General features: G+C 42.9%; 1 protein-coding gene and 1 long non-coding RNA gene across 7 annotated transcripts in view; one reads left to right on the top strand and one right to left on the bottom strand.

Annotated features, from left to right (window-relative positions):
- Positions 1-1829: 1829 nt before the first annotated feature.
- On the bottom strand, positions 1830-9061 carry LOC310699473. Its single transcript, XR_014522102.1, has 3 exons — positions 9008-9061; positions 6980-7152; positions 1830-2332 (listed from the first exon to the last, which is right to left on the bottom strand). It is a non-coding gene; the product is annotated as an uncharacterized lncRNA (long non-coding RNA).
- A 67-nt stretch (positions 9062-9128) lies between these two features.
- Positions 9129-25840, top strand: part of VRK1 (VRK serine/threonine kinase 1) — a 41177-nt gene continuing 24465 nt past the window's right edge. For 2 of the 6 annotated variants that reach the window (XM_083519311.1, XM_083519307.1), the window contains exons 1-5: positions 9220-9427; positions 18418-18576; positions 20244-20299; positions 23019-23088; positions 25319-25406. In XM_083519311.1, the coding sequence (XP_083375437.1) occupies positions 18426-18576; positions 20244-20299; positions 23019-23088; positions 25319-25406 (365 nt within the window). In that variant the 5' untranslated portion in view covers positions 9220-9427; positions 18418-18425. Of the gene's footprint in view, positions 9453-18417; positions 18577-20243; positions 20300-23018; positions 23089-25318; positions 25407-25840 lie in introns of all 6 variants that reach the window. The other 4 variants (XM_083519306.1, XM_083519310.1, XM_083519308.1 and 1 more) reach the window with 4 other exon arrangements.

The following is a 25840-nucleotide window of genomic DNA, read 5'->3' as shown; positions in this document are numbered from 1 at the left end:
GCTGGGGAAGCCCAGTCAGATGGGTGGGATAATTATTATTATTATTATTATTATTATTATTATTATTATTAACCTGTATATGCCACCCCTCTGACTGAGTTGCCCCAGGCACTTTTGATAGCTTCCAGCTATTATAAAACCACAGTAGAACATCAAATATTAAAAGCTTCCTGATACAGGGCTGCCTTCAGATGTCTTCTAAAAGTCAGATAGTTGTTTATTTCCTTGACATCTGATGGAAGGGCGTTCCACAGGGCGGGCGCCACTTCCGAGAAGGCCCTCTGCCTGGTTCCCTGTAACTTCACTTCTCGCAGCGAGGGGGCCGCCAGAAGGCCTTCAGAGCTGAACCTCAGAGTCTGAGGCTGAACGCTGGGGTTGGAGACACTTCTTCAAGTATACAGGGCTGAGGCTGTTTAGGGCATAAAGGTCAACACATTGCTGAAGCTAAGTGGACCTCAGCCTACTTGGATGGAAAGCTGCATTTGAATCCAAGATTTATTGCTTGAATACGTTTGTATCACACCCTTTCTCTCAAAGGAGCCTAGGGCAGCAAATATATCAGGGTTCGAGCAACGCAATAATTATTATTCAAAATGTTTAAAACATTTAGGCGCCTAATATATAAGCCACTTTGGGTTTGGACAGGGCTGTAGCTCAATGGCAGAGCAGCTGTTTTGCATGCAGAAGTTCAATTTCCAGCATCTCAGGGTAGGGCTTGGAGAAAGAGCCCCTGTCTGAAACCCTGGAGAGTCAATGCCAGTCTGCTCAGTGTAGACTAGACAGACCAATGGTCTCATTGCGTATAAGACACCTTCCTATTGTAATAAACCAAGTTCTTGACAGTCTCTGCAGGGCAACCGATTTGTGGGACAAAAGAATTAGGAGTTCTCGGTCTTTTTCTACAGAGAAGCATCCATTCCCCCCCCTCCCTTTATTTTGTGGTACAGTATCAATCTTGCCATCTCCATGCTTTAGGTTTAGGGTGGGAGTAGGATGGGGAGCGGGAAATAGTATTATAATTCTGTCAAAAAAAATGAAACACTTCAATACGTGATTGGCAGGTTGATTACAATAATGCATGTGATTAAACTCTTAGCGTGCCTGTCTAAAGAATGAGAGAATGTCAGTGGTGATTAACAGTATTTTTGTTAACTCTCAGTGCGTTAACTTTTTGAGCTTGCATTGCCTGTGCAGGAGAACCAACGGGACATCTTATGATGAGTTTTTCGGAGGTTGGGTGTCTTTTGTTTACCTTTTTCTTTTAATATAAAAAAGAAGCAGCCAGGAAAGGAGATTGGTAATCAGGGAATCAATGAATAAATAATCTAAATTCCTTCTTTATAGGCCATGTAAACTACCATGCAAATTTACTAGTACGAAGTTCCTTGCATCCTCCTCTTGTTGCTATTGCTCCTGACACAGTGTACTTTTCAGGATATCATGGGCCTTCTTGGTGTCTGCTCCCAGACTATGGAACTCCCTTCCACCAGAAGTTAGGCTAAACCCCTCTCTGCTTTCCTTTTTCTGATAGGCAGAGTATTTTGTTCTGACAGGGTCTTCTAAGGGTGGATGTTGTACGTATGTACTTTTAAATGGCTTTAAGTGTTTTTAACAGAGTTGCTCAGTGCTTTTTTTCTAGAAAAATGTGTGTAAGTGCCACACTTTTCAACAAGGAAAAAAGAGGTGCCAGTACTGCGTACCCTGAAAAAAAACCACTGGGGTTGATTACTGTCTGTTTGTTTTAAAATGTTTGCGTATATATAAAAACTTGGAGAGGTAGCCCATCTAGGAGAAGGAAAACTCTTATCCTAAACCTCCGCTGCCTTCAGGAAGAGGAAACGCTAAGGAGTAACCCTACATAAATCCAGAGTGGTGTCTCTAAGGCGGTTGGGTGGCGACTTGTACTCCTCCTTCCAGCAACTCCGGCAGCCAAATTGCTGCCAAATGTATTGCTTTCCTTTCTTTTGGACCACATCAGCGAGGCTGAGAGAGGGGTCTTGTTGTCTGGGCAGTCCAGGACCTCCATACACACTGCCCAGGGTTGCATTCTTCCACCAGCATGTTCTGGTGGCATGGGGTGGCCACTTATATATCGCCAAAGAAGAAAGCAAAAGAAGATACAGATTGGGTTAAAACTGGTATATGATGAACAGGTGCAAATTTAGAAATAATCACTCTAATTTAAATAGAAATACTGGCCTGTGTGGCAGCCGTGGCTGGGCAATTTAAATGCCAACTGCTCCCCTCTTTGGAGTTTCTTTATCATTGAACTGACCCGGTACAATGTTGCTTCCTATCTTCCAGCCCTGACAGACTGCTCAGTATTCCTCTCCTCTTTCCAAAGTTCCAGATGCAACAAAATTAGGATATTGAGCAAGCCCCAGACGCAGCACCTTACATGGCTGGTGGGTCATAATCTCAGCAGACCTAAGCCAACTTGCTGGTAGGAACTAAGGATGGGCAAATCTGCCAGTTTTGCTTTCTCTGTTTCTTATTTTTTCAGTCTTCAACTTGATCACCCACTTTTCCACATCACTTAGCATATACAGTGGTACCTCGGGTTACAGACGCTTCAGGTTACAGACTCCGCTAACCCAGAAATAGTACCTCAGGTTAAGAACTTTGCTTCAGGATAAGAACAGAAATTGTGTGGCGGCAGTGTGAGGCCCCATTAGCTAAAGTGGTACCTCAGCTTAAGAACAGTTTCAGGTTAAGAACAGACCTCCAGAATGAATTAAGTTCTGAACCTGAGGTACCACTATCTATCTATCTATCTATCTATCTATCTATCTATCTATGTGTGTCCTCATGAAAACTCACCCCCAATATACACATTTTTAATGCAAATTTGCCTAATGCACACATTTAACAAAGCAATCCCACAATATAATGCATTTGTGTGTGTGTGTGTGTGTGTGTGTGTTATTTTCAGTAACATATACATTCTTATGCACACTTTAACCCAATAGATTCAAATCTGGCTGGAGAACGGAGTGGCAAAATTAGGAGCATTTCATATTTTGAAGGACAGCTGTCGTTGGGTTTGCCTATTTTTGGAAATTGCAAATTAGGTACGCTCAACCTTTAAGTGTAGACGTTATCAAGTTTCTTCCTCATCCCTAATAGGAATTCACTCTAGCCTTTCAGCCCCGCAGTGGCTGAGGTTGTGCCTATTAGTAGTATTAGTATCAAATGAGGATTTAAAAATACATATACCTTCCACCTCACTGCATTGTGCCTGTTCCTAATTACCTCAGGAAATCACTCTTTGATCAGCAAAGCTTCTATCACTAAAGGCCAAACTCACTTCATTCAAGAGCTTTACGTCCTCCCGGCAACAGAGTAATAAATAAGGAGTTTATAGATTCTGGGGTTCTTGTTTTTAAATAGCATGTATTAAGAACACCGCTAGCATTTAATACAGTGATGTTTCGAGGTATGCTAATAGCCACAAGAAAATTTTCAAACCTCCATAATGTGCTTTAATCACCGGCTGGAGATCAAAACCCACCATGTGGTTTTATACAGCCTGGGCACCTTCCAGGATTGCCTTACATGGAAACAGATCAATGGCAAAATTGGTAGATACTGCAAAGCTTTTGCAATAAAAGCTTTTTATGTATCTCGTTCAAAGCATGTAAGTGCCTTTTAGATCACTGATTGAACTGTAGACAGTATAAAGTGGAACCTTTTAATACTAAAATAAATTTCCAGAGTAAAAATTCCATTATAGGGAAAAGTGTTTTTGCTGCAGCGGGATAGATAATAATTCTTTCACACGTAATGGGATTCATGAAATGTTTGATGATAAACAGAAGTCCTTTGTACAGCCATAGCAAGACTGTACCGTTTGTGGGGGCCTCTATTAGGTATATGATGGGTGGCATCGTATGCTATATTCCAGAAGGTGATTAGAAGGAAGGCCTAATGATGGGCCAGGTAAGAGGGTAAAAAGCACTCTCATCAACAAAAAAATTGGGGCGATAAAATAAATAAGCATAACCACTTTGTAAGTCGCAAGAATCCTTTAATTTGGATTGATGTCATTCAACAACAACAAAATAATTTCCCAGGCTTGGCACTCTTTAAGAGACTCCCAAGTTGAACTTACTGAAGTGAATCATTCATCCGCCTCCTGATATCACCGGGAAAAATATTGTTGGCCTGCTTCCCGTGTAACTTTTTGCAACCACAATGAATATTTTCAACCCTCTCTCCCACAAACGATTCCGCACTTCCAGGGATACAGATGTGTGAAAAGGTTATAAAGTGGACGCTCGGGTTGCGAACGTGATCCGTGCGGGAGGCACGTTCGCAACCAGCAGTGCTGTGTCTGCGCACGCGCAGGTTGCGATTCGACGCTTCTGCGCATAGCGGGATTTAGTGGTTCTGCGCATGTGCCGAAACCCGGAAGTAACCCGTTCCGGTACTTCCAGGTTTTGGCATGTCCGTATTCCCAAAATGCGCAGACTGAAGCTTCTGTAACCCGAGGTATGACTGTATTGAAACCAGAAAGTGGGAATATATATGAAGCCCTCTTGGAGAGGGCTCACATCAGCAGCTGGCACCTTTGGGCACCTGCTGAGGGTCCTCTGCTTCTGACACATGGGGTCTTATTTCCTGGAACTCCTCCAGTGATTGCCAGGCAGCCGCCACTCTAACTGCTCACATTAACCCCAGAGCACCTTACCAACAGTCTGCAGAGATAAATAGAAAGGTTGTCCACTGACGTAGGAGACACAGTGGCTCTCAAACTCTTTTCCCTGGGCCAAACTTTCAGACCCTCCAAGTGTTCCTATTTTCCAAGGACAGTCCTGGATTTACAGAAGCCGTCCCGGTTTCTGATTTGATCCCCAAATGTCCCACTTTTCCCTAGGATGTCCCCATTTTCAATGGAGAAATGTTGGAGCATATGGTAGGACGTCCCTATCTTCATCAGAGAAACAGCAGAGGATATGCACTTTCAGAATAAAAATTTTCTCGCGCCACACTGATTTTTTTTTATCGATAAGAAATACAAATAAGCAAAAAGAAGCAACTCCTAGCAGTCCTTGAACTGCAACATAGAACACAACTACTTTATAATATGAGCCATGTTCAAATATATAAAAGGATGTCACATAGAGGAGGGAGAAAGGTTGTTTTCTGCTGCTCCAGAGAAGCGGACACGGAGCAATGGATCCAAACTACAAGAAAGAAGATTGCACCTAAACATTAGGAAGAACTTCCTGACAGTAAGAGCTGTTTGACAGTGGAATTTGCTGCCAAGGAGTGTGGTGGAGTCTCCTTCTTTGGAGGTCTTTAAGCAGAGGCTTGACAACCATATGTCAGGAGTGCTCTGATGGTGTTTCCTGCTTGGCAGGGGGTTGGACTCGATGGCCCTTGTGGTCTCTTCCAACTCTATGATTCTATGATCATGGGACATCAAGAAAGTATGAAACAACACAGCTACATAAGAACAGGAATCATTCCCAAAATATAAGCTGTTAATTATACAATGGTGTCCGCAATGATCAGTAAATGATCAGCAGTCTGCTACTGTAAAAGGTTAAGGTGTGCCTCTTATATATAAGCCCCAGTGATCACTGGCTGTAATTTTTGCATCTCATAATTTTCTGCTTCATATACCTGCCAGCTAAAATTTCATATAATAATAATTTATTATTTATACCCCATCCATCTGGCTGGGCTTCCCCAGCCACTCTGGGCGGCTTCCAACAAAATATTAAAATACAATAGTCCTTAGATATTAAAATCTTCCCTAAACAGGGCTGCCTTCAGATGTCTTCTAAAAGTCTGGTAGTTGTTGTTCTCTTTGACATCTGATGGGAGGGCGTTCCACAGGGCGGGTGCCACTACCGAGAAGGCCCTCTGCCTGGTTCCCTGTAACTTGGCTTCTCGCAGCGAGGGAACTGCCAGAAGGCCCTCGGCGCTGGACCTCAGTGTCCGGGTAGAACGATGGGGGTGGAGATGCTTCTTCGGATTACTGGACCAAGGCCCTTTAGGGCTTTAAAGGTCAGCACCAACACTTCATGCATCTGACAAAGTGAGCTTGACCTCTGGAAAAGTTATGCCAGAATAAATTTGATAGACTTTAAAGTGCCACAATACTATTTTGTTATATACGCTTAACATTGAACTTAAGAATGGAAGGAGAGTTTGCTGGATCAGGCCAGTGGCCCATTTAGTCCAGCATCCTCTTCTCACAGTGGCCAACCAGATGCATGAGGGAAACTAGCAAGCAGAACCTAAGCACAAAAGCACTCTATGGTTCCAGCAACTAGTATTCGGAAGCATTGAGCATAGCCATCATGGCTAGTAGACCTTGACCACCCTCTCCTCTATGAATTTGTACCACTGAGAGCCAGTGTGGTGTAGTGGTTAAGAGCGGTAGTCTCGTAATCTGGGGAACCGGGTTCGTGTCTCCGCTCCTCCACATGCAGCTGCTGGGTGACCTTGGGCCAGTCACACTTCTTTGAAGTCTCTCAGCCCCACTCACCTCACAGAGTGTTTGTTGTGGGGGAGGAAGGGAAAGGAGAATGTTAGCCGCTTTGAGACTCCTAAAAGGGAGTGAAAGGCAGGATATCAAATCCAAACTCTTCTCTTCTTCTTCTTCTTTTAAAGCCATCTAAGTGGGGGAGTGAGATTCATAGTTTAACTGTGTGCTGTGTGAAGCAGTCTTTTCTTTTTTCCATCCTGAATCTTCAAAGTTCAGCTTCATAGGATATCCACAAGTTCAAGTGTAATAATAATAATAATAATAATAATAATAATTTTTATTTATACCCCGCCCTCCCCAGCCAAGGCCGGGCTCAGGGCGGCTAACAAGCAATAATAAAAATAAGTTGAATGAATACAACTTAAAAACAAAATTAAAATACAACATTAAAATATTGAAAGAGAGAGGGACAACATTTCTCCTCTATCCGCTTTCTCCATGTCCTGCATAATTTTAAAAAACTTCTACCATGTTACTCACCTTTTCTCTAAACCAAAGTCCAAAATGCTGCAGTAGTATTTTCCTTATGGTTGCGCTATAAGTTTTTGTTCTTTTCTAACAGATTTGCTTTTCTAACATATGTCCGCTGACCACTGATGCACTTTCTCCCATTTTGCACTGACTGAAATGAGTTTGCGCGCAGTTCTGCCTACCTAGAAAATGTGAACAAGCTCATCCATGAATATGCATTCTACTTATTTTGCATGAAGCTCTCGCCAACCTACTATTGCATTTTTTTTATTTTGAAAAAATGCAAACGGCAGCTAATCCTAAACTAGCCCTTTCCCAACCCATCCCATGATTTACATAACAGGTCACCCAGAACTGGGGTTGTTGTTGTTGTTTAGTCGTTTAGTCGTGTCCGACTCTTCGTGACCCCATGGACCAGAGCACGCCAGGCACTTCTGTCCTCCACTGCCTCCCGCAGTTTGATCAAGCTCATGCTAGTAGCTTCAAGAACACCATCCAACCATCTCATTCTCTGTCGTCCCCTTCTCCTTGTGCCCTCCATCTTTCCCAACATCAGGGTCTTTTCCAGGGAGTCTTCTCTTCTCATGAGGTGGCCAAAGTATTGGAGCCTCAGCTTCACGATCTGTCCTTCCAGTGAGCACTCAGGGCTGATTTCCTTCAGAATGGAGAGGTTTGATCTTCTTGCAGTCCATGGGACTCTCAAGAGTCTCCTCCAGCACCATAATTCAAAAGCATCAATTCTTCGGCGATCAGCCTTCTTTATAGTCCAGCTCTCACTTCCATACATCACTACTGGGAAAACCATGGCTTTTACTATACGGACCTTTGTTGGCAAGGTGATGTCTCTGCTTTTTAAGATGTTGTCTAGGTTTGCCATCGCCTTTCTCCCAAGGAGCAGGCGTCTTTTAATTTCGTGACTGCTGTCACCATCTGCACTGATCATGGAGCCCAAGAAAGTAAAATCTCTCACTGCCTCCATTTCTTCCCCATCTATTTGCCAGGAGGTGATGGGCCCAGTGGCCATGATCTTCGTTTTTTTGATGTTGAGCTTCAGACCATATTTTGCGCTCTCCTCTTTCACCCTCATTAAAAGGTTCTTTAATTCCTCTTCACTTTCTGCCATCAAGGTTGTGTCATCTGCATATCTGAGGTTGTTGATATTTCTTCCGGCAATCTTAATTCCGGCTTGGGATTCATCCAGCCCAGCCTTTCGCATGATGAATTCTGCATATAAGTTAAATAAGCAGGGAGACAATATACAGCCTTGCCGTACTCCTTTCCCAATTTGGAACCAATCAGTTGTTCCATATCCAGTTCTAACTGTAGCTTCTTGTCCCACATAGAGATTTCGCAGGAGACAGATGAGGTGATCAGGCACTCCCATTTCTTTAAGAACTTGCCATAGTTTGCTGTGGTCAACACAGTCAAAGGCTTTTGCATAGTCAATGAAGCAGAAGTAGATGTCTTTCTGGAACTCTCTAGCTTTCTCCATAATCCAGCGCATGTTTGCAATTTGGTCTCTGGTTCCTCTGCCTCTTCTAAATCCAGCTTGCACTTCTGGGAGTTCTCGGTCCACATACTGCTTGAGCCTTCCTTGTAGAATTTTAAGCATAACCTTGCTAGCATGTGAAATGAGTGAAATTGTGCGGTAGTTGGAGCATTCTTTGGCACTGCCTTTCTTTGGGATTGGAATGTAGACTGATCTTCTCCAATCCTCTGGCCACTGCTGAGTTTTCCAAACTTGCTGGCATATTGAGTGTAGCACCTTAACTTAATAGGACAGTACCCCAGTTCTAATCCCCTATAGGATTGGAATGCTATAGGGGATTAGAACTGGGGTACTGTCCTATTAAGTATTAATAATAATAATAATAATAATACCCCACCTTTTCTTCTGAGGGGACTCAAGGCAGCTTACGGGGGGGGGGGGGAAGACCCACTATGACATAAACGAGGCGCAGGGGGAAATCATTAAAACAACAACCACAATTCAACATACTATACATGACAGCTACCAGTGCATGTACAGTACTGTACATTCAAACTTAGCACCGGCTCCCCTCTTCAAACGCGCATGCGCGAGAGGAGGAGTGGGCGGGGTGGGAAGAAGCGAGAAACGGCCGTTCCTACGCCATACCTACGCGGGAAATAAAACTACACTTCCCTGAATGCATCGCAGCACGCGGGTGGCGTTGGGGGGGGAGAGAGAAAGGAGACCGTTTGCCTTGCGACGGCGGCCGAGGTGGGGCAAACGTTACAAAAAAAGAAGCCTCGTCACTTTCGGACGGGAGGGCGCGTGGATTAATTAACCAATGAGGTGCCGCGTCGCGCGGGGGCGGGAAAGAGAGGAAGCCGAGCGCTGGACTTTGACAGGGAAGCGGAGAGAGCGAGAGACTCGCGGCGGGAATTTCAGAGCGGGCGGAAGGAAGCGAGCGAGCAGAGGAGGGAAGCAGGGAGGTATATCACAGAAGTAAAAACAAAAGTAAGGAAAGGCCGTTGCTGCAGCCTGAGGGGAGGCAGGCGCCTGTGAGGGGGGCGAGGCGAGCTTAGGACGCCGCGGGCCCAGGCTGCTCGCTCCTCTCTTCGCCCCCCCCTCAGCATTCCCAGCTGCACAGTGTAAATAACGATGACGATAATAATAATAATAATAACAGCAGCCTCCAGGGTAGGGTTGGGAGGGCAACGCTGGTGAGGCGATGTGAGGCGGGGTTCGACTAGATGACCCTTGGGTGCCCCTCCCGGTTCTACACGTGGGCTGGCAGGTTGCGGGGTAGGCGGAGCCACTCGGGAGGGGACTTTTCTGTGAGGATTTCCCGAGGGGTGTTTGCAGAAGAAAGTAGGGAGTTTTGTGGCACATTATTATTACTAATTATTATTAATAGAGGGTGGGCTAGAGTCACTTTTATCAGATACAAACGGGGAGAAGAAAGTGCTTCTGCATCTCATTCCACTCCTTGCCCTCCTCCCCATTATTGAGATTCCTTAAAATCATTATAGCTGCGCTCACTATCCTTGGAGGTGCTGGAGGCAGCTTAGATGGCTATGTCTCTCTGCCGCCCATTTTGTTCTCACGCGAACCATTGGGAGTGAGGCATGTTCAGGAGAGAGGCAGGGAGTAATAATAATAATAATAATAATAATAATAATTTATTTATACCCCGCCCATCTGGCTGGGTTTCCCCAGTCACTCTAGGGCGGCTTCCAACAAAATAATAAAAATACAATAAAACATCAAACATTAAAAACTTCCCTAAACAGGGCTCAAGGCCACTCAGTGTGTGGCTGGGTGCAACCCTAACCCCACTTGGCCTGGGTATAAGCCCCGTGGAATTCAGTAAGATTTCTTATTATCTCTTACATTTCTTGTCATTTTGTCTTGCCCAGGGAAACCCAAAGCAACTTTGCAATTAAATAGACGTGGTTAGGGCTGCACCGCAAATGGGGATGTTCACCAGGGGTTGGGGAGCCTCTGGCCTTCCAGATGTTTATGGACTACGGTTCCCATCACCGCTGACCATGGCATTGAGCTGATGGGAGTGGCAATCCGACACATCTTGAAGGCTGCAGGTGACAATCAGCCAAAACTGCACCAGCCACTGCACCGTGCTGGCTTTGGAGATGGGGGAAAGGGGTTGTGTGCTCTTGCACACTTTATCTCACACACAACCTTCGCCTGCTGGAGGCTTTTTCATTATCTCGCTTTGTATTGAAGCCCATTCCAAAGGGAATTCACTTTGGTGTAAATGTGGCGGGTTGTATTCCTGGTTTATTTTCACACACACGCAGCTCAGGATACTCCAGGTCAACAAGTTTTAATGCAAAGCAAAGGCATCGTAGTGGCAGAGTTTTTAGAGCTGTCATGTATCAACAGAACTGCAAGAGAGCCATGCTGAATCTGTCCAAAAGGATGCACACACTTTGGCACTCTGCTTTTCACAGGGCAGTGAGATGTCATCTTGTAATTTGTCCCAATGTTTGACCTTGGTATCAGCTATTTGGAAGGTACACTGCCCCTGAACTTCAATGTTCCATTTAGCCATCATGATGGACAGTACAATGCTCTCACAAGGACGTTCTGTAGTGTTCAAAAGGTCTTACTCTCTAGTGAGACTGTTTAGGATTGTAGCTTAATATATTCCAGAGTGGGATCTATGTTCGGCTTTTGCCACACAAGCAATGTTTGGCATCTTAAAGGTTCATGTTTATAACAGGGAAGTATTTTGTGGGCTAGTGTTGATCTGATGAAGCTAACTGTAGTCCACAACAGCTTATTATGCCATAATTGATTTATATTGTGCCTCTTATCTTGCAAGCCATTTTAAAAAATTGTAAACTATCCTATATTCTTGGGTCTTGGAAATCCAGGTTCACATTTCTATCCATGAAGTACAGAGGGCTCTTCTAATAAATTGCTGTCTTCCTGGTAACCTATCTTGCAGACTTGCTGTGAGGCTAGAATAGCAACAATGTAGTCATGTAACTGAATAAATTAAGTTAAATATAAACAATTTGAGAATATATGCTTACGGGATCTGCACTGACGAGTGACTGACAAGGAAGGAGATTTTAGGAGTTGTAGATACTTGAATGTGAAAAGGTCAACCCAGTATGCCGTAGCTGTGGAAAAGTGGAATTAAATTATGTATTATTTATATGCATTCATATAATAAAGTGTCTTACTATAACCAGGTGGAAGATATTTTTAGAAGTCAATATCCTGTATAGGTTTCACTTGGTAGTTCTAGTGCTCTGAATGATTAGTTCTGTCACACCACTGATTCATCTCTAGCCCAGAGGACTGTCTACTCTGACTGGCAGGGCTCTTTTTCTGCTGCCTGATTTTCTTTGAAACTGGAAATGTCAGGACTTGAACCTAGGACCTTCTGCATGCATTTCTTTTGTATTTCTGCATTATTATTATTTTGCTTTTGCACATTCAGATAAAATGCCTAAGAGTATCTCAAGAGCAATTTGTCCCATGTAAAAATGTGTGTGGACTTTGTTTTGTACTTCCATTTACCTGTTTTTAATAAAGAGGAGGTGAAATAGCTTAATGGGAGTTTTGTTAATGAGTTCTAAATAAGGATTTCTCATATATTATTATGGGGTTTGTGGCATATAAACCCACAGAATCTGACATTACATGTCATCTTCTGGTAACTCACAAAAAAAAAAAAAAGTGTACTAAAGGCCTGAGAAGAATTTTATTCTGTGTACCACCCTGAGATCTTATGATGAAGGGCGGTATACAAATTTAATAAATAATAGATGTTATGCTTTGGAAATTTATCTGTTTCAACTCTGGTTGGCACCCATCTGTCATTGGAGGAGTGCTCCTTTGGGGGTGAAGTCAAACGGTTGGGAAGTTGCAGTGCTGGCTGTGGCTGTAGAGACTGATGTGGAAGAGACGTGTTTTGTTGTAGCTGGGGCAGAAGGCATCTGGTTGTGCTGCTGCAGATGTGCTATGGTGTTTCTTCTCTGCACTCCTTCCAGTGGTCATTCCTCCTCTGGTCACTGCTGGATGCACAACCTGCCTGCCTGTCTCCAGGCTCTGTGGTAGTCTGCAAGGGATTGCAACATAGCAGGGTTGATGTTCCCAGCCTTCATGTCACATCCATTGCCTGCTGTCCCTGGCACTTTATAAGAGCTTCTGGGTACATATGTCTTAAGCAGGAAAGAGGCAGGAAGCCTTGCTGCCTGGGCAAAGTACTCATACTTTTTTGGTTCCAGCCATTTGTAAATTACTAAAGTATCCATACTCATTTTTTCCCTTTCTCCTATTTGATAAACAGTGCCCCCTCATTTAAATAAGAGGAGAATCTAATTTCTTTATTTTTGAGGTTGGACGTGGGTGTTGTATGTCCCCTGTTCCTTGGGTTTTCTTAGAAAATTTCATCTATGCAGTACTTACAAACTTAGTGGCACTGCCTGATCACTAAAAGGAAGCAACCTTGCTGAAATAAACAGCAGTTTGTGGTGGATTAGAGCACTACCAAATGAGGAAGGACATCAGCTGTTGAATCATTCTGTGTTCCCACACAGCAGAAACTTTGTGTTCAAAATAAATTAGAGGCATGTTCATTTTAGTTCTGTTCAGCAGGGATGGAAACATATAATAGGAAATGGCTGCTAAGAAACGAAGTGTGCAGGGAGGGAGGGGGGAGAAAAATTAATGGCAGATGCAATGACACTGAACAGTCATTCATGCCCTAGTTATGTCTAAGTTAGATCATTGTAACACACTGTTGAGGAATATAATGGAGCAAAAATGACTGTTGCCTAGTGAGAGGTGTTCCAAGTGCGCCACCTGAACATTATTTCAACTATAATACTTGCCCATACTATTTGCTTGTTCTTCTTGCTTCAAACATAGCCAAAGAAAGATTTATTATTATTTTAAACCTCTCTTGCAAGCCTGAGTTCATTCTGAGCTTTGGCCCACCTGACCTTCTCCTTGCAACTCTTGGCTACTCATATATACTTTTACTTTGTGATTTCTCCTTTCTATTTCTTATACCTTCTCTCCTTACATCTCAGTTCATCTGTAAGCTCCTTATGCAGTCACACTAGTATATTTAGGTGCTTCCCACTTTTCTTTTTTGTTGGAATTGTCTACCTTAGTATTTCACCTTTAAGAAACTCCCATCCGTCTTGGACTCCTTTCTCTTTGAGTATTTCTGACCATGGGATTTCACCCAGTAGTTCCTTAAGCTTTTTGAAATCAGCATTCTTAAAGTCTAGTTTCTATGCCATTCCTTCCCTCCATTTTCAGGGTAGAATATATCATAAATTACCGTAGTTTGCATACTTTTTCTGTGTTCAGAATTTGTTTTTTCACTAGAGAAGAATCTATTTTAGTTCGCAAAGTTACAGACCCTGGGCAACAAAGTCATGACCTAGTTCCTCTGTAGCTCACGCATCTTCAGACTCTTCTCACAAAATCACGAGGACTACTTAACTTGCCTCTCTTCCCTGACCCCTTCACTTAAATAAGATGAAGAAGCAAGGCTGCTTTCAGAATACAAACTCCATGCAAGTTTCAGGTCAGCTAGAAAGCAAGTCAGAAGCCTTGTGACCTACACCTACCAAGGGGGTGCTTTAAGAAACTCCCATCCATCTTGGACTCCCTTCTCTTTGATTTTTTCTCACTATGAGATCTTACCCCAAGTGTCCTTGAACTTTGATAACTGAGGCTCTCCTGGTGATCTTTCTTTCACCATATGGAGTATGGGGGGTGGGAACAAATGATGGGCCCTTTTTATAATGCTGAACTTTTGTTCTGTGGCCAAAATGTAGTTTCTCAGAAGAAACTGTAATGATTTAAAGTGGCCTATTTAATTTATTTATGACTGCGGTTACTGCTTTTTCTTTTATGTTTCTATTTAACATTAGCTTTGTTTTGATTTTGTCATTGTAAACTGCCGGGAGCATTTTATGGAAAGACAAGGATATTTTTATAAACAAATAAAATAATTAGAATTGTGGTTCTTATGCTTTCATAATGTCCTATTCTAGTATTGGTATTGTAGGTTGTCAGGACCACCAGCACAGTTCCACTGCCTCCCTTCTCCATGTTATTTATTCATTTGTTAATCACCTTTCATCAGAAGATGCCTGGGCAGTGTACAAAAGTGGGGATAAAAACTAGGTATGCCAGAATGCACAGAGAGAACTGCTGTAGCTCATTTTCCTAAACATTTGCACCTTGCAGACCACTATATACGTATATATATATATATATATATATATATGTATGTCTGTTCTTAACCTGAAACTGTTCTTAACCTGAAGCACCACTTTAGCTAATGGGGCCTCCCGCTTCCGCCGCATGATTTCTGTTCTCATCCTGAAGCAAAGTTCTTAACCCGAGGTACTATTTCTGGGTTAGCGGAGTCTGTAGCCTGAAGCGTATGTAACCTGAAGCATATGTAACCCGAGGTACCACTGTGTGTGTGTGTGTGTGTGTGTGTGTGTGTTTATATATATATATATATTTGCACATTTCTAAAAGCAAGGGGTGATAGTTTGTTAATGAACAGAACAGTTTATTTTCAAGGGGCAAAAAGAGGAGAACCCTGTTTGTGAAGTCTTGTCAAATATAATAGCCAATAGCTGACTGTATCAGCTATACCTTTTCATCCAGCACATTTCTGAGGTGGTGTAGTTCAGTGGCAGAGCACATCCATTGCATGCAGAAGGTGCCTGGTTCAATCCCTGGGCATCTTTACTTAGAAAGCAGCTGATGGTAAAGACCTGAGGCCCTGGAGAGCTGCTTCCAATGGGAATAGTGTTTGCTTGGCTTGATGGACAAATAGTCTGACCCAGCTTAAGGCTGCTTCCTGTATTTCTAATTCACATGGTAGTTAAGTCATTTGAAAAATAAAACTAGTTGCTGCTATTTGTGTTATCTGACAGTCTGCTGCTCACTGTTGTCAGTATGCCATCCGTGAAACTGCACATGCTAACATCCCCAAGTCATTCATGCATATACATATTTATTTAGATATCTAACCTGACTTTTCAGTAGCAAAATAGGATGGAAACATGTGCATAGATACCTGCACAAAATTGCCTCTGTTGTATCTTAAATCCCAATGGACAGAAGTACCTTTTCCTGAGTCTGGGGGCAGGTTAAAGGATGTTTGCAGTGAGTTAAATTTGAGCTGTAGGGGTGGTCATAAGTAGGGTTGTGAAAGATTTGATATCTCCACAAAGAGCAGGTTGTCTGGAAGTGAATGAATACTGTGAAATTTGTGTTCTGCCCATTCAGACTCATTGCTTGGCATCAATGCCCTAGTAATAGTTTGGCCACCTTGCAAATAGGCACAGTGCCATCATAAGCAGATGGATGTGGGCATTCTCGGCCAGGAAATGGAGCCGGTGCAGTTAGCATAACAGTAGGATTCCTAGAAAGAGTCTTGCTTTTAGTTTTCATAGTTAAGGAGTCTCCCTTCATGTGCATTGCAAGTAAGCATTTATAACTGTGTAGCGCTTCCCTTCCAATTGAGAATACGTTGTACAAGAACATTTATTTATTACAAGTAATTGTATACCACCCTTCCAGCCAGGTTACCTTGCTCCTTCTGCCCATGTTTGTGAAACAAGGCAATATAATATGTTGCCACATGTAAAGTAGGCTTGCCATCGAGGCTTGCCTGGCTGCTGCTGTGACTTGTAGGTTATTTCTCCCTTCACTCATGAGGATGAGGTGCAGAAACTCTGGATACAATTGTAACTGTTGTTTGGCCATCCACACAGCCCTCTCCTCCCCCCTGGTTCAACATCTCCCATTGCTCTGTTGCCATTTCCATCTGTAGTACTGGATAGTGAGGTCATAGTTATGGTTGTTGTTGTTGTTTAGTCGTTTAGTCGTGTCTGACTCTTCGTGACCCCCTGGACCAGAGCACGCCAGGCACACCTGTCTTCCACTGCCTCCCGCAGTTTGGTCAGACTCATGCTGGTAGCTTCGAGAGCACTATCCAACTATCTCGTCCTCTGTTGTCCCCTTCTCCTTGTACCCTCCATCTTTCCCAACATCAGGGTCTTTTCCAGGGAGTCTTCTCTTCTCATGAGGTGGCCAAAGTATTGGAGCCTCAACTTCACGATCTGTCCTTCCAGTGAGCACTCAGGGCTGATTTCCTTAAGAATGGATAGGTTTGATCTTCTTGCAGTCCATGGGACTCTCAAGAGTCTCCTCCAGCACCATAATTCAAAAGCATCAATTCTTCAGCGGTCAGCCTTCTTTATGGTCCAGCTCTCACTTCCATACATCACTCCTGATGTGTCTGGATAGGTTTGCTGACATACATACATACGTATATGTTTTTTGCAGCATCAAAAACAGTATAGTGAGGATACCAGCAGTCAAGATACCTGGATAAGGGCCTCTGATGACCTCAGCAAACAGGCAGATAGAAGACATGCTGAGTCCTATGGCAGAGCTCTCAGCCACAGCTCCCAGAATGCACCATGCAATGATGAAAAATATCACAATCAGAAACAGGGAGCTGCCTTATAGTCAAACCGTTGGTCCATCAAGCCCAGAACTGTCTGACAAGGTGATGTCTCTGTGTTATGGTTAGGATAGATAATTAAGAAACATTTTACAGCACAAGACAATTAATGTCTATAACAGGGAAGCATAAAGAACTTTGCTCACGTAGAAGTGTGGAAACTGGTTGTTCAGATGTACTCAGTCATTATGAAGGATTGAGAACTGCTGATTAAATTCAGGCCAAAAGCCCATCTAGTCCAGCATCCTGTTCTCACAGCAGGGCAAGAGATAGATGCCTCCAGGAAACCTGCAAACCGGATTTGAGTGCAACAACCCTCTCCCCATTTGCCATTCCCAGAAACTGGCATTCAGAGGCATACGGCCTCCAGTAGTAGACAGAAGAAGAAGAAGAGTTTGGATTTGATATCCCGCCTTTCACTCCCCTTAAGGAGTCTCAAAGCGGCTAACATTCTCCTTTCCCTTCCTCCCCCACAACAAACACTCTGTGAGGTGAGTGGGGCTGAGAGACTTCAAAGAAGTGTGGCTGGCCCAAGGTCACCCAGCAGCTGCATGTGGAGGAGCGGAGACTCAAACCCGGTTCCCCAGATTACAAGACTACCGCTCTTAACCACTACACCACACTGGAACATAGTCAGCATGACTAGTAGCCATTGATAGCCTTATCTTCCATGAATTTGTCCAATCTCCTTTTTAAGACCAGCTGCCTTTGGCTGTCCCTCAGCTGTCACCTAGCAGTAGCTATCAAGTTGAAGCAGAAAGGAAGAAAGGAAGTACGGATCTTCAACTGGCTGTACTGAGAGATCAGCTGCCTTTGGCTCTCCCTTATCTCCCATTCCATCAGGGTACCTGAGCAATTTTCATCCCAGCTCTTAATTATAAAAACTGTAATTTAAAATGATAACAATACCTGAGTTTGCTTTTTTCCACTTTCTCGTCCCCTTTTCCTTTCGTGTTGAGGCTTTTATATTGTAAGCCTGGGGGCAGGGATTGTCGTGTGTGTGTGTGTGTGTGTGTGTGTGTGTGTGCGCGCGTGCTATTTTAAATGGATCTGGAAGTCTTTTCAGCTCAAGAGCAGGGTAAAAGTGTTTTAAAATAACCTGTATGGTCATAATGAGTGTTTGAGAGCTTGGTCGCTGATACATATACCATTTACAAACTAAAGAATTCTTATTGTTGTTCATGCGGAAATATGGTTTTAAGATTCAATTAGGAGAAGGCAATTTTGTCCCAAAAGGGGGAGAAAACAGCACTTCAAGTATCTTCATTCTGGAGTGAGAATTTGTTTGGTTCTTATTTTAGTACTTGGGTTTTGTTGGAGGCAGCATATGTTGAAGAAAGAGAACTGGTATATTAAATAACTAAAAGCAAGTGGCAGTGTGGAATAACCTACCTCTTAACAGGTGTGTTGATTTTTGTTTTTTGTTTGTTTTAGTTTAGAATATGCCTAAGAAAGCAGCTGGGAAAAGAGGCCCTGCAAAACGGAAACTTGCAGAAGAATTTCCTCCAGGAGAAGTTTTTACTGACCTAACAAAGAAAGATTGGAAGCTTGGTCCGGTTATAGGCAAAGGTGGTTTTGGCTGCCTCTATCTTGGTAAGACTGAGAAAGAAGCCTGTTAAAGTTGGAGCACTGCATTCCTTTCTTTAGGCCAGGGGTGGTGGTGTGGGGAATATATAATCCGAAAACATGGGAACAGTGAAATCAATTTATCATGGGCACAATTTGGCTAGAGAATGGCAGCTTGATTTCCCTCCTTTCCTTCAAAATAATCACCTGATGAGCCCAAAGACACACTTAACATTCTGCATTGTTTAGATTATTCATTTGCTTAGCTTACTAAGTTTCTGCTGCTGATCCGGATTTTATTCATCACCTTCCATGCCCTGCTTGGAAGCTTCCCAGACACACCTGGCTGGCTGCTGTTTGGAAAGAGGATGCTGGACTTGACAGACCCTAGTCTGATTAAGCTAGGCAGTTCTTATGTCCTTTGTTATGTGGAAGTTTGGACACAGTTGGCTGTTGGCTGGGCATGGCTTGTAAAAATGAATAATGCATTTCAGCTAGAGATTTCCAGAGTAATACCTGGAGTTTGTGTCTCAGATTTCTTATGATGTAAAACCCACCCATCACTGCCTAATGAGTTTTCTTCTTTGTGTGTGTGTGTGTATAAATATGTAATCTGGCTTAGGAACAGAAAGCTGAAATGGATGGCCATAGTGTAAAGAAGAGGGAGGGGTTTCTGTCTCAAGACTTGTTTCCTGCCAGGTTGAAGCCAGAGGCTCTTACTTTGTAATTCCTGCATATATATTTTGCTTTTTCTAAACTTCTGATAAGTATCTCAGCCACAGGATTCCTTTATGAGCTGAAATATAAATGAGCAGAGTCTTAATATAAAAAGTAGCCTTTCTGTGTTATAAGAGCACATTTGATGGTAACTCGCTTCTACGGTGATCAGAGTATTGATACAAGACCTGCAACAAGAAGTACCTCAAAGACAGTGTAGTTTCTAGTTTAAGCAATTGATGCAATTGTGGCTCTTCAGTGGTACCGTTACTGTGCTGTCTGTACTGATCTTGCTCTGTTTGGACTAGCAATAATTGGAATGCAGAGGGCATGGTCCCTTCCTGGCTTGCAAGAGTTAGACAGGCTAATGTCACTATCTTCGTCACTTGCAGAAGCTAAGTGCCTGCTGGAAGTGACAAGCAATTCCCGGAGAGGCACTTCATGGTACAATTTAACATGTGCACGGAAAATTAAAATGTTAAGTGTAACAAGCACATGTTTATCACTATGGTTTAGCGCAATGTGTATGAGCTGGAATGAGTCTAATCGAAGTCGCCTATTCTTTCCTCCTTCAGTGTTAATGGGAGAAGGATTTCACCAGTATTATTATATAATGCACTCAGGCCATGTCCGCATGCCACACTAAACCATGGTTTGGCGTTGGGACGAGGAGCTGCAATGAGCCTGAACAAAACATCAGTCTTGTGTGCTGCCATCTCCTTCTGCCAGGAGGAGAACTTCATCAGCATTTATTTTCAGTTTCCTCTAATCCTGCCTTGTCATTGTGTGAAAACCAGGAACTGTGATTTGTCACAAAATCTGGTCAGTTACAAAACAAGCCAGCGTCAAACCACTGGTTATGAAACAAGTTGAAGACTTAACTTTAAGTGTTCAACAACTTATTTGTTACTACTAACTGTATATTAAGCAAATGGTTCTTTCACCATGTTGATAAGAAACTCTTCATATTTTAACAGCTGATGTTAATTCTTCAAAATCAGTCACCAGTGATGCACCCTATGTTATAAAAGTGGTAAGTATATATTTGAAGTAGTCCATTTTCAGATGCATGCACAGAACATCCTAGCAAAACTAGAAAGACTCTTTCAGTAGGTAGGTGGAATTTTGCGGAGAGAAAATCCTTAGGCACCCAATGTCCCATGAATTACAAGTACGTTGAAATAAGTTTAGATAAGTTGAAGCCTTACTTAAAAATCTTTTTATTCTGTTCTGCCATTAGCATTCCTTATGCATTGCTAAACCACTTCATATGAACATTCATAAATGGAAATAAATAAATACATAATACATTTAAAAAATGCAAACATTGTCCTGTTGCTGAAATAACTGAACACATACTGACCTACATTCCTATAACTGCACGGTTATAGTCTCAAATTACACTACTGCATTCATCTGCTGGGATTGTTTCTCTGCTTTAAGATTCCCTGAAATATTTATCAATCGCATAAGAAATGGACAGTTACTAATGCTGTGACAGATTGGAGCTGGAGTACAGGCTTATAACTTTTGGTATATGTCCTTATGGTATTAGAGGTGCTTAGCTATAATTCCTTATTTGGCAACTCATTCTGGCTACAAGCCATTTTACACAGTGGAGGGCCAGATCATTTTTTCCCCTGTCTGGTCCCCGGCTGCTGTCCAACTGTACCACTCATCATCTTATTGCCTGACATGGTTATTGTTATTAATTGAATTTATATACTGCCCTATACTTGGAGGTCTCAGGGTGGTTCACAAAACAAGGCTGTCGATATAGAGGTGGCTGGGAGATGACTGGGCACTTGAAGTTGGCACTTGTTTCAGAGCCCCGTGCTATATTGGGGCATTCTGACTCCATACACCAGCCAGACCAGCAACGGTAGGAAAGAGAGTCATGCGTTGTTTCTGATACAGCCCGTTTCCCCATAAAAAATGAACGTGTCACAGAGGACAGAGTGCAAGCTTTGTGCAGCCACTTCCTTTCTGCTGCCTCTCAGTTCCCTCTTCCACAGTCTCTCCACCCCTTGAGAAGGAGTGGATGTCGCATGCCTGGAAAGTTGGAGGGCGGGGGAGATGGCACCCCTTGAAGCAAATAGGATTTGGCCTTATTTGCTTAAACCCTGCTTGCTATTTACCTATCTTGAGACTATTGCCCATTTTGACAGGAAGAGGGAAGCCTGTTTTATTTATTTATTTATTTATTTATTTATTTATTTATTTATTTATTTAAGCCAAATTGTTAAGTTTCCATTTAGCATAGTTGCAAGTATTATTGCCTGGTAGCAGTAACCTAGTGCCGTGAATTTGCCTGTATCGGGCTGCCTGTTATTTATAGAGTTATAGACACTATGAATCGATTAAGTTTATGTTTGTAAAAATAGTCTATACATCATGCCCCTGACTACTAAATGTATTGAAAAGCATTAATGCGTAGTTCATGCCGGTGATGTATGTGTGGTTTTAAGAGGATGCTGATATAAACATTTTATTTATACAGAATATCAGTACTTTGTAGCTTGCTTTAGTGTGTAACCATAATGGAGACAAATTGTGTTAATAAATGAATGCCTCTGACTACGTAGAATAGACAGCTTGAAAACATAAATGTCTTTTAGAGATGGGGACGTATGACCCCAGATGTAGATTTGTGAAGTACTTGTGTACATTTGAGTTTACCCTGGATCAAGATTGAGTTGCTTAAGTCAACTTCATGTGGACAAAATAATGTGGTATATGACATGGGCAAAGTTTGTACTTTGGAGAGAAGAAAACAAGGTTGAGACGGGTTTATTGGCAAGGGAAAGCCTACCATAACATTCAACTTGCTTCAGGTCTCAGCAGGACATGGCTGAACTAACATGAACACTAGGCTTTGGTGTGCGTAACATGAACTACTAGGCTTTGGTGTGCGTAAGCTCATTCACTGCCATTAGTGGTAAATGATCTGTGCTCTTTAGTGTCTGAGCCTTTGTTGTCATTGGAACTGATTCAATATAGCTCAGTTGGTGCCAATATGGTGCTGATGACGCCAAGGTTGCAGGTTTGATCCCCCTATGGGACAGTTGCATATTCCTGCATTTCAGGGGGTTGAACTAGATGATCCTTGGGGTCCCTTCCAACTCTATGATTCTATTATAAAAAAGTATCTCTTGTACATATTGGAGGGACTGTAGCTCAGTAACAGAGCCCATGCTTTACATGCATATAGTCCCAGGTTCTATTCCTGGTGTCCTCAACCAAAGATATCAGGGAACAGGTGATGGGTAAGATCTCTGCTTGAGATCTTTGGGAGCTGTGGACTGTTAGAACAGACAGTTTGGGGCTAGATGGACTAGTGATCTGACCTGTTAGAGGGTATATTCCATTGTTACAAACATATATTTGCTCTAAGAGGGGGTCAAGCAAAAATGTATATATTAGTAATTTGCTGTTTCTGCATACCACAATATTACTGAAATGCAGAATATCACTTAAGTTTTCAGTCACCATATTAAGTTAATCCCTGCTCCCAGCATTGAAATCTACAAAAATGATCCTTTTTTAATTGAATGCTTTTTTGCATTATGTAACAGTCATTAAGAAGATAAAGAAAGAGGAAGAGAATTTACAGTGGTTAGGTTGTTAGAATTCTGCATAGGACAGGGGAAGAAAGCTTTATCTGTTAAAAAGTATTTACTGGAGAGAGGCGAGTACCCAACAGATTTGAAAGCTTTCACTTTTTTTTAATTAAAAAAATGTGTTTTTTAAAGGAACCCAGTGACAATGGACCACTCTTTACAGAACTGAGTTTCTACACGCGGGCAGCTAAACCTGACCTAAGTAAGTAATCTACTGGTGTTTGAATCAACAAAACAATTTCTTTAAACCTTTTTGAATTTCCTAATGTGAGACGTTGGGAGAGGTGTAATAATATATTTAATGATTCATGGGCAACGAAAACCATAGTTCTCGGAGGACTCTGAATGGTAACTTTAAGGGCATACCTAATTACAACTGGATGTTTCTTCATAATGGTGCAGTGTTGGGTAGTTATTGAAGGTAATTGTTTATAAACAGGGCCTACTGAACTGGAACACTTTCTCTTGTCCTTTTTTATGCTCGAAGGTCACAGCCCATTGAGGCTGCAGCCACTAATTTCCAAGGGGAAAGTGGAATTTTCGTAGCGCAAGGTGGCTGTTCAAAGGGGGGGAGAAAGCATAAGCAATCTTAATTAAATAATATGCTTGGATTTGCTAGGAGACGAGATGTTTGCTATATTAAAATTGCCAAGAAGGCAGAAAGAAACTCGTGGAACGCATAAATGATAGAAAGGGCACAATGCAGTTCCTAAGTTGAGCCCTTTTAAATCTCACTAATTTCAGTAAGAGAGACCTAAGCACATGCTTAACTCTGTTAGAGCATGAGACTCTTAATCTCAGGGTCATGGGAATGAGGCCCACATTGCGTAAAAGACTTCTGCATTGCAGCGGGCTGAACTAGATGACCCTTGTGGTCTCTAATAATAATAATAATAATAATAATAATAATAATAATAATTTATTTGTACCCCGCTCATCTGGCTGGGTTTCCCCAGCCACTCTGGACGGCTTCCATAGAAACCAAAAATACACTAAAATACCACACATTAAAAAATTCCCTGAAAAGGGCTGCCTTAAGATGTCTTCTGAATGTCAGGTAGTTGTTTATCGCTTTGACATCTGATGGGAGGGCGTTCCACAGGGTGGGCGCCACTACTGAGAAGGCCCTCTGCCTCGTTCCCTGTAACTTGGCTTCTTGCAGCGAGGGAACCGCCAGAAGGCCCTCGGCACTGGACCTCAGCGTCCGGGCAGAACGATGGGGGGGGGGGAGACGCTCCTTCAGGTATACTGGGCCGAGGCCGTTTAGGGCTTTAAAGGTCAGCACCAACACTTTGAATTGTGCTCGGAAACATACTGGGAGCCAGTGTAGGTCTTTCAAGACTGGTTGTCAGGAAACTGACATCAGAGCAACAGGCGAAGGAGAGGCTCTCCGATTCTGTAGGGGAAGGTACAAGCACTAGGGGGAGACGCAGCTTGATGGAGGGGGAAGGAAATCAGCGTAACACCAAGGATCCAGGAGAGCAAATGGGAGAAGAGGTGGAAGGGCTCCAGGATTCTTCCTTGGAAGTCAGTGAGGAGAGCCCTGGTCCTCCACTACCCACGCCCTCCTTGCGCAGGAGACTCCTGCGCAATGAGAGGCGGAGACGATTGGGAGTCAAACAACTCTTATGCTGGCAACGGTTTAAGAAACGCCCACAGACAGATTCTGCGAGCGACTGAGGCAGCCATGCTGAGATGGGCTGTGCAGTCAGGACGGTTTAACCCAGGCAGCCAAGCCCCAAAAGGGGACAGTTTACACACGAGTAACTCCAAACCACTACACTGGTGTTATGTGGTCTCAGCGGCCGCTCCCAGTCACCCTTCCAGCTCTATGATTCTGTTGAGCCTTAAAATGCTTAGTGTTGATTAGATCACATGCTTAGTAACTAAGGGAGCAGTCCTATGCACAAAAAGGTTGGCATAAGGCAAGCTGGTGCAAGTTAAAGTTATACGAGATCCAAACTCCATTCAGTGGCAGGGCTGCTGGTTTGCCTAAGCCTGGCAGATGGAAAACAGGCCTCAAAAAAGGTGTTCTGTTCTGGGTCGCCAGGTCACATGCCCAAACTGATTGGGCTTAGGAGCCCTCCTAAGTCCCTCATCCCCCATTCTGGTACAGCCCCCAGAATGCCACTTTTTTGGGTACACTGACCTTGGCTCTGCTAGCCGAGCTGGGATGAGCAAGTTATATGATTGGGGACTTAGCCCTGGTTCAGCTGGAGATCCTCTGCGTCTTAATCTTTTCAACCTGGCAGATCTTGCCATAAGATTGCCCCCTCAGTGAGTTAGTAGTAAATGTTTAGTACTTATCCATAGGCGTTCATCATTTTGCCTTCTGTCTGATTTAACTAATCACATCCTTACACAAATATGGCAATAATTGCTTTGCAGAAAGCTGTAACAATGCATATTTGGAAACTTTTTTCTTGTTTCAGTTAAGAAATGGATTTCTTCTCACAAGCTGAAATACTTAGGTGTACCCAAGTACTGGGGTTCTGGCTTGCATCAAAAGAATGGCAAAAGGTACAAACCATTTCTTATTTTTGAGTTTATAGGATTTTTCGTAGCCAATACTCCCCCTGTGTGAGTTTCTCACATGCTTAGCACATCTCAGTAACTGATGGCCTTTGGTGTTGTGTCAGCATTCAGACTTAAAAGTTGATCAATGTGAAAATATCAGAGGAATTGCCATGTGAGAAAAAATTCTATATAGAGAATTAAACCTGTACTAACAGTTAAATTAATGTTACTGATGAACAGATCAATGTTACTGGAAATATGTACGGACAGATGCATGCAAAAGGCATTGTTAGATGAATTTTAGAACTTTCCCCCTGAATTGTATCCGGTTGTGTCCCTCTACTTGATGGGAAACTCTTGAATGTAGTAGCAGTAGTGTTTTTTTCCTGGGGGGGGGGTGCAGGGGTATGCATACCCCTAAACCTTTTGTGAATCTA

Source organism: Podarcis liolepis (genome assembly GCF_965112155.1).
Source record: "Podarcis liolepis genome assembly, chromosome: 1".
Lineage (NCBI taxonomy): Eukaryota > Metazoa > Chordata > Lepidosauria > Squamata > Lacertidae > Podarcis > Podarcis liolepis.
This window is presented reverse-complemented; position numbering and strand designations above follow the sequence as displayed.